The sequence below is a fragment of the Peromyscus eremicus genome, chromosome 18 (assembly GCF_949786415.1).
Source record: "Peromyscus eremicus chromosome 18, PerEre_H2_v1, whole genome shotgun sequence".
Classification (NCBI taxonomy): Eukaryota; Metazoa; Chordata; class Mammalia; order Rodentia; family Cricetidae; genus Peromyscus; species Peromyscus eremicus.
The window spans coordinates 1426702-1446418 of NC_081434.1; the positions used below are offsets into that span (position 1 = coordinate 1426702).

The 19717-nt window shown below is 45.7% G+C and overlaps 1 protein-coding gene across 6 annotated transcripts in view; it reads right to left on the bottom strand.

Moving 5' to 3' along the window:
- Positions 1-259: 259 nt before the first annotated feature.
- Positions 260-19717, bottom strand: part of Pym1 (PYM homolog 1, exon junction complex associated factor) — a 29035-nt gene continuing 9577 nt past the window's right edge. For 4 of the 6 annotated variants that reach the window (XM_059245286.1, XM_059245285.1, XM_059245283.1 and 1 more), the window contains 2 exons: positions 1518-1611; positions 260-1167 (listed from right to left, as the gene is read on the bottom strand). In XM_059245286.1, the coding sequence (XP_059101269.1) occupies positions 687-1167; positions 1518-1611 (575 nt within the window). In that variant the 3' untranslated portion in view covers positions 260-686. Of the gene's footprint in view, positions 1168-1517; positions 1612-16542; positions 16641-16766; positions 16854-19717 lie in introns of those variants that run through there. The other 2 variants (XR_009375054.1, XR_009375053.1) reach the window with 1 other exon arrangement.

Consider the following 19717-nt stretch of genomic DNA (forward strand, 5'->3'; position numbering starts at 1 on the left):
TCTATAGCCCAGGTTGGCCTTGAAATGCTGTCAACCCTGTCTCTGTCGACAGAGAACTATTTATTACAGGTGTTCACTACCAAGGCCAGCTGCACTCAGTCTTAAAAAATTAAGGGCCAGGGCTGTAGACTAGTGGTAGAGCAGCTGTAGGCAAGACCCTGGGTTCAATCCCTAGCACCATTAAAACATTTAAACTTAAGTGTCTTCTTTCACCAAATTGGCAAGCCAGAGTTGAGAACAGAGCCAAAACCTGACCACATGTTGTCTACTCGAATTTATTCTTACTTTCTTTAAAAAAAAGAGGTTTAGGGTAGCCATGGAAGTAACTCAAACACTGTGAACAGGAACAAAGACTCCAAGACTTGGGGTACTCCTGTACCCCAACCCCAGCTCTCAGACTCCCACCCCCGGTTTTCTTTTCAACAGGATACCCAGATCAGCAGCAGAGGTACCTAGGGTGGTCACTGAGAATCTGAACACTGGGAATGGGAGGGGAAAGTCCAAAAACAGGAGCTGAGCACAAGGGAAGGAATGGAGGAGAGCCTAGGGCTCTGGAGGATGGAGTTGGGCCACAGGTGGAAGTGAGCCAGGATGGGGGTGCCCCGCCTGACTGCTGCGGCCCACACTCCCCGGTCCCCAGAGCACCCCATGGTTTGTTCTGCAGTCCATTCCCCGACTCCGAAGCCTCACAGGCCCAGCTCCAAGTCCTCCAGCTCCTCTTCCAGAGCCCTCCGCCGGGCCAGCTTCTCCAGCTGCTCTCTGCTGGGCTGGCTGACCTCGCCGGCCTGGATGCGTTGCTGCAGCTCCTCCACCTGCCGCAGCTTCTTCCTCAGGTTCTTGATCTTCTTGGCTTTCTCTGTGGTGGCAGCGGAGTCGGCTGCATCCGAGGCAGCTGGAGGGGCGGCCTGACAGCCTTGGAGGGCACTGGGCGTTTGGGCCGCGTCTCCCAGAGACACCTTATCGAGAGTCCTGCTCAAGGCCTCCGCCTCCTTCTCCTGCTGCTGCCGCCTCTTCTCCTTGCGCTTCAGGTTGCGTTTGGCGGTCTTGGAGAGGCCGGCTTCACCGCCTTCAGGTCTGCAAGGCGTGACCGGAGTGGTGGCCTCGGGGCTCAGCCCCGGGGGAAGTTCCGGTTTACTCTTGAAAAACTTCACGTACTTGTTTTCATAGCTGCAGGAAACACAGAGCTTGAGCTTCCAGGTGCAGCCGGCTCCCTCCCCTATCTCCCACCTCACTTCCTTCCCATTCCATCCCCATCTCCTCTGCCCTTCAGGCTCCCTAGTCTTTAGGAAGGTTCTAGAACTCAAAGCTCTGGCTCTCGGACCGCTGTCCAGAGGTTCTGCAGAACAGAGGTCAAAGGCAGACTGGCTGGGGGACCCTCACTCACCCCTCAATCCCAGCTCCTTCCTTTCCTTCCACTCACTTCCTTGGGGCTCAGGCGAGTCATCCCTCAACTCGAAGGCACAATACTTGTGCAGGGACCCCACTAAACACCCTTGTTAGCCTAACCACGCACGCACACTGGAACCTCCTCTTGGGGCACGTATCCTTCTTTGACCCTCCGCTGCTTGCGCCAGGTCCCGTCGGGTCTCTGTGTGGAGGCAATGTACTTGCCTGAAATGACAGAAATTAAGTTGAGGTTAGTCGCCCTCATTTTCAATTATTTTCCAAGACGAGAAAAGTGTTCATAAGTGAGCACAGCTCCCCCAGCACCCCTCTATCCACTAACGCAGGATGAGGGCTCACCATGTAGACCAGGTGGGCCTTGATCTGAGCTCTCCCACCCCCACCTCCCGAGTGCCAAGGTTCAGGCACCCGACGCCCCCAGCTCAGGCACGTTCCTCGTGTCAGCTCCGGTCTCTGCCACCCATTGACTGGCACTCTGTCCTTGCCCTCAAAGTGCCACTGCCTCTTTTTTAACTAACATATGCACGACAGACCAGGGAGAGAAGCATTCTGAAAAAAGTACAAGGCAAAGGAAACATCGAAAGCAGTACACGAACCAGATCAGAAAGGGGCCAAGCAGGAAGTACGCAGGGAAAGGGCAGGGGAGAATGAAGGAGGAATTCCATTTACATACTTCGAGGAAGACAAAACGTTTAGGAAACCAGATTAGAGAGCCATCGGAACACGTGGATGTAGAGGACACTTGTTCATACACTAACTTTTATTTTTATTATTTATGTGCATGTGTCTCTATGTGAGTGTGTTGAATTATCTGGAGCTGGAGTTACAGGTCGTTGTGAGCCGCCCAGTGTGGGTCTGGGAACTGAACTTGGGTTCTTTGGAAAAGCAGCAAATACTCTCAACCACTGAACCATCTCTCCAGCCTCCATACGTTTAAATTAGCCAAAAGTTGAAAGCAATCTAAAAAGCCAACAACATATGGCCTTGGTTCATATATACATCGGAACACCGTGCTGTGGGTAAAAAGAAACAAAGTTAGATATGAATTAATAAATATTCAGTAGTGGTACTGAAAGTGTTCATAGTTTACTAAGTGAAAAAAGCATAATTTACTAAGTGGAAATGCTGTTTCTCATTAAATTCAGTAGCTGCCCTTAAGCAACTGCTGTCCTAAATCAGCACTTGCAACTTGGCAGTGGTTAGGCTGCACTGGCCATAGCCAGGCCGGAATTCTGTTCCCTCAGGCACCGGCTCCACCATGGTAGCTAAAGGGAACTCTATCTAGATCTCTATCCCTCTACAGAACTCAGGATTCAAAGGTTGAGGTGAAATTCTGCTCACTCACAGGGCCTGAATGACAAGTAGCTGACCTCCCCTCCTAGCTCGGGTCTCCCCCAGAACAGGTGTCCTTTCACTCAGCACCAATTTAAGAACCCTGGCTACACATGATTCCTCCCTACCACTTCCTGTCAGCTAGTTGCTGACTCAGCTTCCTGACCCCACGTTAACTTTAATCAAACAAATGTAGTATGTCTTTGCATCATTAAACGAATATTCCACAGAATAAATGTAACATATTTTCAAATAATATTCTACAACATGGAAGTTGTGATTCACACCGTAACTCCAGCACACATTAGGCTAAAGCAGGAGGAAAAAATTCAAGGCCAGCCCCAGCAACACAGGGGGTTTTAAGGGCAGCTCAGGATAGAAGAGATTATCTCAAAACAAACAAAACAAGCCAAGTATTCTCAAAGTTAGCCTAAAGACTTACTTTGTGGGTGTTTTTTTTTTTTTTTGTGTGTGTGTGTGTGTGTGTGTGTGTGTGTGTGTGTGTGTGTTTTGTTTTGTTTTGTTTTTGAGACAGGGTTTCTCTTTGTAGTCCTGGCTGTCCTGGAACTCATTCTGTAGAACAGGCTGGCCTTGAACCTAGATCCACCTCTTATGCCTCCTGAGTGCTAGGATTAAGGGCGTGTGTCACCACCACCACCACCACCACCACCAGTTGGCCCAACAACACATGCACACACTCACATAGAGACATTTTCTGACAGGAAATTGACTGTCAGATCTCTTCACTTCTATAATCTTTCAGAGGTCCTTTGAGGGAACAGGGTGTCCAATGAACAGAAGGCCTGCTTAGCTTGCAGCTCAACAGGGGTTCCTCCTCCAGGCAACACCTGCTTTCTCGTGTGGCAGAGCTGTGTCACCCTGATCCCCTTCAGTCACAGGGAAAGTTACGCACTGAAGACAGTGGTTTAATAAATACGTCATTTTCATCATGTAACATGTGACCAAGCCCTCTTGTGAGATGTGTGTGACAATGAAGGTGCCCTGGTGCCAGTCTAGCAGCTTTACCCACTGTGTCTTTTACATCAGCAGCGCACAACAACCCAGGGAAAAAGGAAAAAAAAAATCAATATTATCACAAAAGGGGTTGGGGACCCCCCAAAGGGCTTTGGATACTTAGGACCCACTGGGGTATTGTTTGGTCCCATTCTTGTTGAGACGAGGGGAGGACTTAATGGTCCATGCAGCCTGTGTTTAGAGACAAAGAGAAAACTGTGGAAGGACACACAGCAGGGCTGTGATGCTCCTTACATTAAGAGGGATAACTGGTTGGAGAGATGGAAGAGATCATTAATTCATTAATTTCTCTATTTATTTATTGGTTTTTCAAGACAAGGTTTCTTTGTGTAGCTCTGTCTATCCTGAGACCTGCTCTGTAGATCAGACTGGCCTCAAACTTAGAGATCCAATTGCCTCTGCCTCCAAGTGCTACATGAAACGGTACACCACCATGCCAGGCTAGAAATCATTAATTTCTTTAGTGAGAATGACTGGAGGAAACCTAGCTCATTGCTCAGAGTGCTTGTTTAGCACCCCAGCACCACATGAGCCAGGCATGGTTGTGACACTAAAACTTTGATTTTATCTGTGTACATGTGTGGATGCCAGGTGTGCGCTGGAGTCACAGGCAGATGTCAGAAGTCTCCTCTGACTCCTCTCTCCAGCCCCCGTAATCCCAGAATTTAAACACAAACAAACAAAAAGCTAATGAGAGCAGTATTTTTTAATAAAAAATATCATTGTGGGGTATGTCTGCACACACACAGATGTAACACAGTGCCCAGGCAGAAATCAAGAGGACAACATTCAGGAGTTCGTGCTCTCTTTCCACTTTCACATTCTAGGGATTAACTGAGGGTCTCGGGTCTGGACAGCACTTTATCTACTGAGTCATCTTCTGGGCCCAAGAATTATTCCTATTTAGAAAAAAACAAGTATTGTATAAAAATATATAGATATAAGTAGATATCTAAATATTTGAGACAGGGTCTTGGGTTTCCCAGGCTAGTCTCAAACTTGTACTACCAACCCAGTCTATGCAGGGTTTGTGATTGTTACAAATGAGCTACCCCCCAGCCCCACAAAAAGCTTTAAGGCTCAGTGGGTGACCTAAGTCTGATCCTCAAGACCAACATGGTGAAAGGAGAGACCAATTCTGGTTTCCACACTTGCACCATGGCACATGTGCATACACATACACTAAATAAATATACTCAAAATAATTAAAAAATATTTTTATAGGGCCAGAGAGATGGCTCAGCAATTAAAAGCACTTGCTGTTCTCTTTTTGAGGGCCCAGGTTTAATTCTTAGCATCCACACACAGGCTCATAAAGTGAAAAATGGGTTTGGAAGAGAAGTTCACTCTGAAACCAAAAATTGAGAATGTAGATGTGCAGCAGTCCGCTGGCTCAAACGCCATTACAAGATGGCGCTGGTTTCCTGTTTATCCCGAATGCTAACGTGTCGCTCTCCCGCCCGATAGTACTGACCAATCAGCTTACCGCCCAAGCTCCGCCCCCAGAACCTGCATATAAGCCAGCTTGCCCCGGCGCCCGGGGCCCTCCTCCCGTACCAGCTCTCCCGAGAAGCCATAACCGAGCAGCGTTCAATAAAACCGTGATAGAGGAAGAATCTTGGAGTCGTGTCTTGCTTCCCCGCTGGTCGGGGCGCGCCGCAACTGGTGCCGAAACCCGGGAAACTTCGGACCTTGCGAACGACTCGGAGGAGGGCCGAAGATTCAGAACCTCACACGGGAACGGTGAGTACTCATAAGGTATGACTGACGCCTATGACACCAATCTTGCCTTTTTGTTGGACTTTTTCCCGTTGATATTTTTTGTGTGGGTTATCTTGGTGATTGGGTGCTGCTTTTGGCTGCGCTGCCACCGCGCGGAGGAAACTTGTTTGTGTTGCTGCGAGCGAAACGAAAGTAAAGCTCCTTAGTGGGGACAGTCTTTCGTTAGCTCGTTGTTTTCTTTGAGTAAACCTGGTGTAGAGAAATCAGTTTCAAAGATGGGGAACTTTGACTCACATATTGAGTTTTTTGTCAAACCTGTGAAGGAATTACTGGGTGCAAGGGATATTAATGTTTCCTCCGGTTCTATAAAAAGGGCGCTTAAAGAGATAGATCAACATGCGCCATGGTTCGCGGTATCCGGTGATCTCACGATGAGTTCCTGGGAAAAGCTAGGAAAAGATTTAGAAAAACACAAACAAGATCTAGGAAAAGCCACCTTGCCTTTTTGGAGATTGGTGAAATCTTGTCTGGATGAGGAAAAGGCACAGGAAGCAGTAGCAAAGGGGAGAAAGGCTATGGCAGAATGGCAGGATAGTCAGTCCGAAACCGGTAAGGAAACAGAAGCTAGCAAAGAAAATTTTAAACATAAAGAAAATAAAAGAGAAAAGAAAAAACAAAAATTACAACATACAGAAAGGGAACCTTCAGCACCAGCGTACCTATGGTCGGAGCTGGCCGCTATTAATTTGTCTGATTCTGACTCAGAGTTAGATACTGAGGATGAGATAGACCTAGAAAGGGAGGCTGCGGGGTATGAGCGTGAGAGCTATGGCCCAGGGCCCGGAGCCGAGCTATCACGACCACCGCCCTTCGCTCCTAACTCACAAGTGAGTACAGGAAGCTGCGCAGGAAGTCATCGCATTCCTCCCAAAACCTGGACTAAACTAGCAAATGCTTTCCCGGTGTTCGAGGACCCAAACACACAGGTCAGGTCTCATGAGCCTGTATCTTACAAGATGTTAAAAGATCTAGTACAAGCAGTTCAGACCTATGGCCCAACTGCCCATTATCCTCTGTCTATTTTAGACAGAATAGCTAAGGATGTTTTGACTCCGGCAGACTATCAGGAAGTTGGAAGGGCAGCTTTACCCCCTGGTACTTATCTAGAATGGAGGTCTCTGGTCACAGACCATGCCCAAATTCAGGCCCGGCGTAATGCACAAAATGGCCAGCCAGCCTGGACGGCGGATATGTTGTTGGGTCAAGGACAATGGGTAAATAACCAGATAAACTTCCCCATTGAAATTTACAATCAAGTGAAAGAGATACACGTATCCGCCTGGAAAAAACTGGTCAGAAAAGGAGAAGTGAGTGGAAACCTTACTAAGATCATTCAAGGACCAAATGAGCCTTTTGCTGATTTCGTAGCCCGGATGCTTGATGCTGCGGGAAAAATTTTTGGGGATATGGAAACAGCTCTCCCCTTAACGCAGCAACTTATTTATGAACAATGTACAAAGGAGTGCAGACGGGCTATCACGCCCTGGAAACAGAAGGGGCTTGAGGCTTGGTTGAAAGCATGTAGGGAGATAGGGGGCCCTCTCACCAATGCTGGCCTCGCTGCAGCAGTTATGACAGCTGTCAACCGAGGAAGTGGCTCTAAAGGAAAATGTTATAATTGCGGAAAGCCAGGACATCTAAAGAAAGAGTGTCGGTCTCCTTCAGGAGGAAACCAACAGAGGATGCCAGGCACCTGTCCCCGATGCAAAAAGGGAAAACATTGGGCAAATGAATGTAGATCAGTGAAAGATGTTAATGGGCAGCCCCTCCAGCCGATGTTCCCTGCGGTCTCAAAAAACGGATCACGGGGCCCGCGACCCCGGGGCCCGAAAGTGTTCGGGGCTATTCAGAACGAGGCATCGGGGGAATTCCCCCCGCCTCCCTCCAATCAGGGCAAAGAGCCACGTCAGCAGCCGCAGGGTTGGACTTGTGTGCCGCCTCCTCAATGGTACTGACTCCTTCTATGGGGGTGCAGGCCATTGATACTGATCTTATGAATCCATTAAATAAAAATGAGGTGGGCCTTATAATTGGGAGATCAGGTAGTTCCATTAGAGGATTGATGGTTTTGCCAGGTGTTATTGACCCTGATTACCAGGGGAAAATCAAGATTATGTGCTGGTCTCCCAAGGGATTGTTTTCAATTGCTCCAGGAGACCGCATAGCTCAGATGTTAGTTCTCCCCTCTCATCATTCTAGATTTCCAGCTTCTGATAGGGAACGAGGCCTTAATGGGTTTGGATCTACAGGGAAAAATGCCTTCATGCTTGCCATGGGTTTGGATCAGAGACCTATGTTAGAATTGATAATAGAGGGAAGGCGATTCCTTGGATTATTGGATACAGGAGCTGACCGGAGTGTCATAAGACAGGAAGAGTGGCCCTCAAAGTGGCCACTTACTATCGCCTCCCAATCCCTTCAAGGCTTAGGGTACCAAGAAACACCTAGCATGAGTGCTAAAGAACTTACTTGGCGCTCAGAAGAACAAGACGGAAAATTTCAACCTTTTGTCGTATCCCTCCCCATTAATCTATGGGGGAGGGATGTGCAGCAACAGATGCATTTGCAGCTTACCAATGAGTATTCCCCTGCATCACAAGCTATCATGAGGAAACAGGGATATTTTCCAGGAAAGGGGTTGGGAAGGAACCTTCAGGGAAGAAGTAGTCCAGTTCAGCCGTCATCCCATAGGTATAGAGAAGGGTTGGGTTTTTCATAGGGGCCTCTGAGGATAAGCAACCATTAAAGATACCCTGGCAAGTTGATACACCCGTTTGGACACCTCAGTGGCCCTTGTCAAAAGAGAAGCTCCAAGCGGCAAAACAATTAGTTGCAGAGCAGCTTCAGTTACATCATATTGAGCCTTCCACGTCACCGTGGAATTCTCCCATCTTTATTATTAAAAAGAAATCAGGAAAATGGAGATTGTTACATGATCTACGCTCCATAAATGCACAGATGGTTATTATGGGACCCGTACAACGAGGTCTCCCTATGCTTACAGCATTACCAAAAGGATGGCCTGTGATAACAATAGACATAAAGGATTGCTTTTTTTCTATTCCCATTCATGAAGAGGATAGACCTAGATTTGCTTTTACAGTTCCAGCCGTTAATCATGAAGCTCCTGATGAACGCTTTCAATGGCGAGTTTTACCACAAGGCATGGCTAATAGCCCGACTATGTGCCAACTTTATGTTGGCCGCGCCATTGACCCTATTCGAAGTCAGTTTCCCAATTTGAAAATTATACACTATATGGATGATCTTCTTATAACTGGAGAAAAGGTTGAGCAAGTAGAAGAATGCTTGCAAAGCCTTTTGAAAGCTTTAGCAAATGCAGAGCTTTATATTAGCCCTGAGAAGTTACAAAAGGGCATACTTGTTGATTTTCTTGGTACCCGTATTTCCCCAGATGAGATTATGCCCCAGAATATTACCTTACAAACTTCATGCCTTCATACATTGAATGATTTTCAAAAATTTTTAGGAAATGTTAATTGGCTAATGGGATATTTGAAAATTCCAAAAGGAGACCTTATGCCCCTATATAAGATATTGGAAGGTAATCCTGATTTGACCTCTCCCCGACAATTGACATTGGAAGCTCAAAATTCTATCCAAAAGATACAAGAAGCGTTAAAAACAGCTCAATTAAAGAGATTAGACTATACACAGTCATTCCAGTTAGTAATCCTCCCCACAAAGGTTGTCCCTCTAGGAGTGGTTTGGCAGAATGGACCTCTTTGGTGGCTGCATGGACAAGGATTGGGATCTAAAAATGTCCACTATTATCCCGATTTAGTGGCAAGGCAGGCGTTAAATGGTCTAAAGTGGTGCCTTGAGTTTTTCGGCGAGCCACCAGCAACATTGATAGTGCCCTACACCAAAGAACAAATTGAGATTTTAACAGGTGCGACCTCATGGTGGGCTATTCTTGTGGTTAGTTTTGCAGGATATATTGATAACCATTACCCTAAACATCCTCTGTTAACATTTGCCTCGGAGGATACTGTTTATTTTCCTCGAATCACATCTCAAAATCCCATCATGAATGCCCCTGTAATTTATACTGATGGCTCAAAGACCGGCAAGGGTGCCATGTCCATCGATGGTCAGACCTACAGTTTCCAGTTTCCTACCACCTCCCCTCAGGTAGCAGAATGTCTTATTATACAAAAGGTTTTTGAGAAATATCCTAATATTTCTTTTAATTTGGTCTCTGATTCCCTATATGTTGTCAATTTACTTAAAAATTTGGAAATTGCTGCCTATATACAACCTTCTAGTATGGTGGCGCCGGTATTAAGACAGATTCAAGCCTTGATGTTACTTCGCTCTCAACCTTTTTATGTGACTCATATTCGAGCACATAGCGGGCTTCCAGGGCCAATGTCAGCCGGGAATACGTTGGCAGATGAGGCCACCCGCATAGCCATAGCTGCTTGGATTATGAGTACACCTTGTGAACAGGCACAAAAGTTCCATGATAATTTTCATGTATCTGCTAACACCTTGCGCCTGAAGTTCAATATTTCCAGGGAACAAGCTCGTAATATTGTCAAAAAACTGCCAACATTGTGTTGCCTTTCACCATCCACCGCATATAGGAGTTCTCCCCAAAGGGCTGAAACCCCTAGCCTCGTGGCAAATGGATGTTACCCACATCTCAGAGTTTGGGAAACAAAAATATGTTCACGTTTCAGTGGATACCTTTTCTGGCATTATTTTTGCCACTGCCATGACTGGTGAAACGACACGCCATGTCATTGCCCATTGTCTAGCTGCATGGGCCAGCTGGGGTAAGCCTTTGTTCTTGAGAACGGATAATGGTCCGGCTTACACTTCTTCCTCATTCCATTCCTTTTGTGCAACAATGGATGTTCAACACTCCACTGGCCTCCCTTATAATCCACAGGGACAAGGCATAGTGGAACGTGCAAATCGTACTATTAAAGAACTGCTTCAAAAACAAAAAGGGGGAATAGGGCGCACCCCTGGCGAGTGCCTCTCCTTGGCTCTTTTCACTCTTAATTTTTTAACTTTGGATGAAGCATCTAAGACCTCTGCTGATCGCCATGTGGGCGCAACACCAGTCCTTCGGGAGATGGTGTTATGGAAGGATGTGCTAACAAATAAATGGATGGGCCCTGACCCCGTATTACGTAGGTCAAGGGGATCTCTTTGTGTTTTCCCACAGAATGCAAGAGACCCGATTTGGGTGCCGACAAGACTAACACGAGGGGTACAACAACATGAGGAAGATGGAGAAGATGATGCTGACCTTCCTGAGAATTTGAAATGTTACAATTGAATTTCACCGCCTCTATTGCTGCCCTAAATCAGACGCGTGCTCATTTGACCACCTTGGGAGAATTTACTGATTTTTTGGTCACGGCTGCATCTTATGTGAAGGAATGGGCTGGGGTGTGGGCGATGGGAACAGTGGGCTTGATTGGTCTAGTCATACTGGGTTGGATCCTCTGTAGGTTGATAAAGCGCAATCGTACAGAGCGTACACTTATGCTATGGCCGCCCTGGATGCTGGCGGTTCCCCAAGTATCTGGTTGGCCCAGCTGAGGGAACTGTAGGCTGTCCTTGCACTCGGAGGGCTCTGCCCATTGCACCCGATTAGGAAGCCTATGATACTGCTCCTGCACACGGAGAGCTCTGCTCATTGCACCCGTTTAGAGAGTATCATTGTTCCTCCTACTCAGCACTCGCCCATCGAGCAGGAAGCTCATCATGAGGAGACTCCTAGCTCTGGGTTGCCAAAAACAAAAAGGGGGAACTGCAGCAGTCCGCTGGCTCAAACGCCATTACAAGATGGCGCTGGTTTCCTGTTTATCCCGAATGCTAACGTGTCGCTCTCCCGCCCGATAGTACTGACCAATCAGCTTACCGCCCAAGCTCCGCCCCCAGAACCTGCATATAAGCCAGCTTGCCCCGGCGCCCGGGGCCCTCCTCCCGTACCAGCTCTCCCGAGAAGCCATAACCGAGCAGCGTTCAATAAAACCGTGATAGAGGAAGAATCTTGGAGTCGTGTCTTGCTTCCCCGCTGGTCGGGGCGCGCCGCATAGATGGGGAAGGGAGGCTGGAGAGATGGCTCAGAGGTTAAGAGCACTTGTTCTTGCAGAGTGCACAGGTTTGATTCTCAGTACCCACGTGGAGGCTAACAACCATCTGTAACTCTAGCTCCGGGACATCTGTGACATCCTCTTCTGATCTCCACAGGCACCAGGCACATACACAGCACACAGACATACATGCAAACAAAACATTCACATACATAAAAAATAAACCTGGGGGCAGGGGAGACTGTAGATGGCAACCTCAGTCTGGCTAAGCTGAGGATGCGCAGACTGCGGATGCCAGTCCAGGACCTTACTGTCTGGCACATGCCATGCATCAAGAAGTATCTGTGAAATGAGTCCTGAGTAAAAAGATTGTTTTAGGGCCTTGGGTAAATGAATAAATCCTTCATCTAATACAGTGTTCTAAGTCAATCAGGCACAGTGAGAAGGTAACTCAAAAACACAAAAATCAAACAAAACACTGGAGATTCAGAAAGCTAGTGAGAAAAACAGACTGCAAAAACTTTAGCCTAACAGACTAGAATGGACTAAAATAGAGATTACAAAGGGATTCATCGTGCTGGCTAGTTTTACGGCAACTCGACACAAGCCAGAATTATCTGAAAGGAGAGAACCTCAGCCAAGGAAACGCCTCCACAAGATCCAGCTGTAGGGCATTTTCTTAATCAGTGGTTGATGGGTGGTGCCATCGCTGGGCTGGTGGTCCTGGATTCTATAAGAAAGCAAGCTAAGCCGGGCGGTGGTGGTGCACGCCTTTAATCCCAGCACTGGGAGGCAGAGCCAGGTGGACCTCTGTGAGTTCGAGGCCAGCCTGGGCTACAGAGTGAGCTCTAGGACAGGCACCAAAACTACACAGAGAAACCCTGTCTCGAAAAACAAAAAAACAAAAAAAACAAAAAAAAAAAAAGAAATCAGGCTGAGCAAGCCAGTAAGAAGCAGCACCCCTCCATGGCCTCTGCATCAGTTCCTGACTCCTAGTTCCTGCCCTGTTTGAGTTCTTGTCTTGACTTCCTTCAGTGACTTCCTTCGGTGATTTGGAAGTGTAGGCCAAATAAACCCTTTCCTCCACAAGCTGCTTTTGGTCATAGTGTTTTGTCACAGCAATAGATTCATTTATTATGTATACAGTGTTCTGCCTGCACATATCCCCTGCAGGCCAGAAGAGGGCACCAGATTTCATTACAGGTTGTGAGCCACCATGTGGTTGCTGGGAATTGAACTCAGGACCTCTGGAAGAGCAACCAGTGCTCTTAACCTCTGCGCCATCTCTCCAGCCCTGTCACAGCAACAGAAACCCTAACTATGACATTCATGCTAGATCATCGCCAAACAATAATATGTAGGAATTCACTGAGTAGGGGCGAAGTTAGGGGTCAAACACATTTCACCTCTGGTTAGCTAATCCCAACCTTAACATTTTAGCATAAGAAAATAGTTCCCCCCCAAAAAAAACAAATACAAACAAAAAAGACCAACTCACAGCATTATCTATAGGCAGCTAAATTAAAAATAAACTTTATATCCAATTTTACAAGAATGGGAAAATACATTTTAATTTCAAACAAGGGTTTAGAAAGATGGCTCAGCAGTTAGAGAATTGGCTGCTCTTCCAGAGACCCGGGTTCAGTTCCAAGCACCCATATTACAGCTAACAACTGTCTGTGACTCCAGTTCTAAGAGGTCCAACACCCTCTTCTGGTCTCCACAGGCACTGCATGCACACAGTGCACAAACATGTAGACAAAACACCCCCCACACACACTTTTTAAAAATCTCAATCACTCAGAGGGATGGCATTCTCAGCAGGCATATACACTTGCAAGATTGGCAACCTGAGTTGGGTCTCCATAGTACACAGCAGAAGAACCATCAACTCCCAAAAGTTGTCCTCTGACTGGTAAATGAGGACCCCTTGGAGTTGTGGGAAAGAAAGGAGGGGAGCGCACGTGTGTGTGTGTGTGTGTGTGTGTGTGTGTGTGTGTGTAAGAGAGACAGCACAAGTGTGAGAGAGAACACCCACATACAACCAAACATTGACCCCATACTTTTTTTTAAAATCATACAGAGGGTCAGGTGTGGTAGCACGCACCTTTTGGGAGGCAGAGGCAGGTGGATCTCTGTGAGTTCGAGGCCAGCTGGGTCTACAGAGCAAGTTCCAGGACAGCCAGGGATAACACAGAGAAACCCTGGTTTTTGTTTTTGTTTTTTTGTTTTTTCGAGACAGGGTTTCTCTGTGTAGTGTTGGTGCCTTTCCTGGACCTCACTCTGTAGACCAGGCTGGCCTCAAACTCACAAAGATCTGCCTGCCTCTGCCTCCCGAGTGCTGGGATTAAAGGCGTGCGCCACCACCGCCGGTGAGAAACCCTGTCTTGAAAAACTAAAACAAAACAAAAAACCTTTATATTTAAAACTAAATGGCTTGGAGAATGATAGTTACATAAAGGAGTGAAGTTATTTTTATTTTGGTTTTGGCTTTCTGAGACAGTGTCTCAGTATCTAATACAATGTAAACAGGACAGGAGTAACTTTTATACTGTACTGTTTAGGGAATAATGACAAGAAAAACTTTACATATTTCATATGGATTCAGTATTTTTTGTTTTTCTTTTAAGAGATGGAAAGCTAAGTGTGGCGGCATATGCCTATAACCCAGTGCTTGGGAGACTGAGGCAAAAGAAGTGGATGGCAGGAAACCTGGGGTCAGTCTGGGGCACATAGTGGGTACAAGGTAAACCTGTGCGCTACAGCAAGATGCTGTCTTAAAAAAATAAAGGTGCTGGAGAGCTATGGCTAAAAATGCATACCACTCTTGCAGAGAACCCAAGCTCAGTTCCCACTACACAGGTCAGGCAGCTCCCGAGTGCCAGCAACTCCAGCTCCAGAAGACCCAACACCCTCTTCTGGACTTTACAGGTACCTACACCTAACACATACACACACACACACACACACACACACACACACACACACACACACACACAATGGGGAGGAGGTTCTTGTTATGTTGCCAGTACTTCTGGGCTTAAGTGACCTGCCTGCTTCACTCTCCTCAATAACCAGGACTGTAGGCACATGACTGTATACACATACCTTACAGTTTTGAATATTTCAGTCCAGGGTTAGTTGAATTGGCAGGTGCAAAACCCACAGGTACAAAGGAGCAAATGGGTCATAAACTAAGAGTAGAAAAAGTAAAAACAGCCATTGCAATGTGAGAAGACTTAAGATGGTTCACATAGTTTGAAGAGGAAAAAGAAAATAATATTTTGATTCTATCAATAGGATCCAAAGACAGCCGAGATTTGTACTAGAGAAAACATAAAAGTGTGACAGAGGACTTAATATGGTGTTGTTCACATATATATTCTTATTTTTCATACTGTGTCTATTGGAAAGACATATGGTAGTAACATTTATGCACACATGGATTTTAAATGTTATGGAGCACTTGCTGTTGTGACAGTCACTGTGAAGAGGAGCTACAGATACATTAATGAATAAAGCAAGCACATTCTTGCCTGCTTGTAGCATATACTCTAGCAAGGAGATAACATGGGTACACATTTCAAGGTGTCCCAGTGGGCGATTTAAACTGCAAGTAGTCAGGCAGTGGTGGCACACACCTTTGACCCCAGCACTCAGGAGGCGGAGGCAGGGGGATTTCTGAGTTTGAGGTCAGCCTGGTCTACAGAGTGAATTCTAGACAGCCTGAGATACAAAGAAAAACTCTGCCTCAAAAACAAACAAAAAAAAAAAACAAAAAGAAGGGAAGGACGGAAGGGAGGGAAGGAGGGAAGGAAGGGAAGGAGGGAAGGAGGGAGGGAGGGAGGGAGAGAGGGAGGGAGGGGAAGGAGCATGAACACTGCACACTGGTTCAACATCCTTAATCCAAAAATCTAAAATCTGAAATGCCCCCAAATCTGAAACCTTTTGATTGTTGACAAGACGCTATGAGTGGAAAATTTAACGTAATACAACCTCACGTAATAGGTCACAACCAAATCCAAGTACATAGATTCAAGATACTTCATAAAATTAAAATTTGTTTCAGTCCAGTCAAGACTACAAAGTAAGGGCTTGCTTTAAAAAAAATAAAAATAGCCGGGCGGTGGTGGCGCACGCCTTTAATCCCAGCACTCGGGAGGCAGAGCCAGGCGGATCTCTGTGAGTTCGAGGCCAGCCTGGTCTCCCAAGTGAGTTCCAGGAAAGGCGCAAAGCTACACAGAGAAACCCTGTCTCGAAAAACCAAAATAAATAAATAAATAAATAAATAATAAAAATAAAAATAAAAATAAGGCCAGGCATGGTTTCACACACCTTTAATCCCAGCACTCAGAGGCAAAGGTACATGGTATCCCTGTGAGTTCAAGGCCAGCATGGTCTACATTGTGAGTTCCAAGATAACCAGGACTAAACAGAGAAATCCTGTCTCAAATAATAAGTGAATAAATAAAAATACACTTTTTTTAGGCTGTTATAAAGTACATATGAAACATAAGAGAATGCTGCTTAGATGTCATCCCCAAAATATCTCATTATGTATATACAAACATTCTAAAATCTGAAAAAAGCCCAAAATCCAGAACACTTCAATGCCAAGCATTTTGGATAAGGGATACTTATCTTGTATACTCTTTTCTCCTTACATACAAACCTATCATAAAGCTTAATAATCTATAAATAGCAAATAACAGTAAAATAGAGTAACTATAACAATATACCATAATAAACACTGTGTAAGTACGGTATCTCTAAATATTGCACTGTACTGTAATTTTTTCTTTTCTTCTTCTTTTTTTGTTTTTTTGAAACAGGGTTTCTCTATGTAGCCCTGGCCAGCCTGGAATTCACTCTGTAGACCAGACTGGCCTCAGATTTACAGAGATCTGCCCACCTCTGTCTCCTCGGCGCTGGGACTAAAGATGTGCACCACCACGGTCCAGCTCGCTGTACTTTCCTTTTGATTCTCTACTCAGCCATGGGTAACTAAAACTACAGACAGAAAGGGTCAACGTTTTAGCCTAAGGTTTGAGAGAAGTAAGGGCAGTGAGGAAAGAGAGGGAGAAGCTACTGAACGAAGCCCTCAGACACCAAGAGCCCAGTATGACAAAGGAGCACCTATTTTATGTTAGCTTGGTTCCTCCTCTGGCCTTGATGGTATCCAAAGGTGAAGTCAAAAAGGGAGAGGTTTGTCGATTCCCACCCCTAGAAATAAAAACCAAGGGCAGAATATCAGGACTTTCAGATAACATTTTTAGTCAGAAGCTACAAATTAGGAGCTGCTGCTATAGAAAACTTTAAACTATTTCCTTAACTCTACTAGCAAAAAAACCCTTTTCTTTTCATTGTATTTTGTGCATGGTGTGTTTTGCCTGTGTGTATCTATGTGCACCACGGTGCCTGTGGCCTGGTTCTTTGTGACTGGAGCTACAGACCATCACGAGCAGTTTTGTGGGTGCCAGGAATCAAACCCAGGTTCTGTACAACAAGTGCTCTTAACCATCGAGCCAACTAAACCCAATAAAAGCTCTTAGGATGACCAGGACTTGACTACAGAGTTGAAGAAAGACAATACACAGTAACACAGTGAGGCTTGGGAGTATTTATTCCAAGTAACCTGGGAATTAACTGGTAAAGATATGAGTCCCTGGGACCTGCTCCAAGTAAAGAGATCTGGGACACAGGTCTGAGCTTCTCAGGACTAACAACTGTAAAACTTGGGGACTTTTTTTTTTTTCTTTTTAAAGATTTGCTTTTGTTGTTGCTGTTATTATTATGAAGATTTATTTTTGTTATTTTTAATTACGGGTACGTGTGTGCCTGTATATATATATATAGCACGCAGCTATATGCACATGAGTGCAGGTGCCCACAGCTGGTGAAGGCACTGAATTCCCCTGGAGTTATAGACTATTATGAGCTGTCTGATGTGGGAGCTGGGAACCAAACTCAAGTCCTCTGGAAGAACAGCCAGTGCTCTTAACTGACGAACCGTGTCCCCAGCTTTATTAATTTTAATTATGTGTATATTTGTGGGTACATGCATATGACTGTAGTGTCTGCAGAGGCACAAGGTCTCAGATGCCTCTGGAGCTGGAGTTATAGGCGGTTATAAGTCAGCTAACATGGGTGTTGGGAACTGAACCTGGGTCCTCTGGAAGACCAGTATGTGCTCTTAACTCTTAACCACTGAACCATCTCTCCAGACCCTGGGTATAACTTCTAAAAGAGAAAAAACAGAGTCAGGGAGAAGGCTGGGTGGGTAAAGCTGCTTGGTTTTGGACTTGACCACCTGTTTGGTCCCTGAGTCCATGTAATGGGAGGAGAGAACTAACATCTGTAAGATGCCCTCTGACCTTCACAAATGGAACTGTGGCAAGTCCCCTCCCAATGAACAAGCACATAAATAAATAACCGTGAAGAGAGAAAAAGTATAAAAAGAAAGTGTCCAGGCTGGAGAAATGACCGTGGTCACTGCTCTCGAGGAAGGACAGAGCTACGCCACGGAAACAGGTCTGAAGTGACAGCCAGTGGAAAGGCTCGCTGGATACTACTGTGGGTCAAGTGTTCCACACCGTGAAATACCACAGAGACTAAGGATGGGGAGGAATTAGAAAGTATTGTTTTGCTAATTTGAAATATTAATTTATCTTCCAAAAATATATAGCCTCAAGAAAGTACAGTGGTGAGAAGTCAGGCTATAAGTGAGTTAAATATGACACACTTATTTTGATAACCGCATGAAAAACTGCTATACTAAGTACTCAGGATCATCAATAGGAACAAGATGCCTTTAGTTTCAAGAATCTACAGTTCACGTGGAAGAGACTGAGGCAAGGGTTGCCATGAGTTGAAGGGTTGCTTGAGCTACATAACAAGGAACAAAACAGCCAGTACTACATATCAAACCCTCTCCCACTACACACACACACACACACACACACACACACACACACACACACACACACACACACACACGGGATGGAGACATTACCTCAGTTGGTGGAACGCTTGCCTCAAATGTTAACAACCAGCACTGCATACACTGGCCATGGCAATACATGCCTGTAATCCTAGCATACAAGCGGTATTTGAGGTAAGAGGACCAGGAGCTGAAGCCAGACTTGGCTATCTATGTAAGACCCAATCTCGAATATACAACAAACCAATAAAAATAATTTTTTAATTAAGAGGACATAGACAAGTCAGGCAAACAAAGAGTTGATGACGGCATCACACCAGCAATTTCACATCATGTACGGTTGACTCCAAGACAGCAAGTAGACAGAATCACCACTTACAAGCTAAGCACACGGTCTTCAACAAGTCTATTTTTATTTTATTTGTGATAACATCACACTGTGTAGCCCTGGCTGACATAGAAATCACCAAGACCCACCTGCCTTCGACTCCAGAGTGCTGGGATTAAAGCTGTGTGCCATTAACCCTGACTAAATCTGGCAGAGTGGCTCAGGACTGAAATTCCAGCACTCAGGAAGCTGAAGAAAGAAGACTGCCATGAGTTCAAGTCCAGCTTGACTTAAAGAGACCTCATCTAAAACAGAGCAGGGGGAGGAGACTGTGCTCATGTTACAGAACAGTGTCTTTTATCTTGAGACAGGATCTTATGTGGCCCAGGTTGGCCTCAATCTTGTTATGCAGCTGAGGATGACCTAGAGCAAGCCTCTAAGTTAGTCTTTGGCTAAGCCTGTAAAGCAGCGGTTCTCAATCTGTGGGTCTTGATCCCCTTTTTGGGGGTGGTCTAACGACCCTTTCACAGGGGTCGCCCAATGGAAAACATTTTGATTCATAACGGTAGCAAAATCACAGTTATGAAGTAGTAACAATAATAATTTATGGAGGAGGTCACTATAACATGAGGAACTGTATTCAAGGGTCATAGCATTGGGAAGGTTGAGAACCACTGCTGTAAAGGATTTTCTCGATTACATTAAGATGGGAAGACCTATTATCCTAAAAGTAGATAATACCGTTCCCCAGGCTGGGACTCTGGACCGCACAGAAGAAAGCTGGCTGAGTACCACCCTTCACTGTTCTCTGCATCCTAA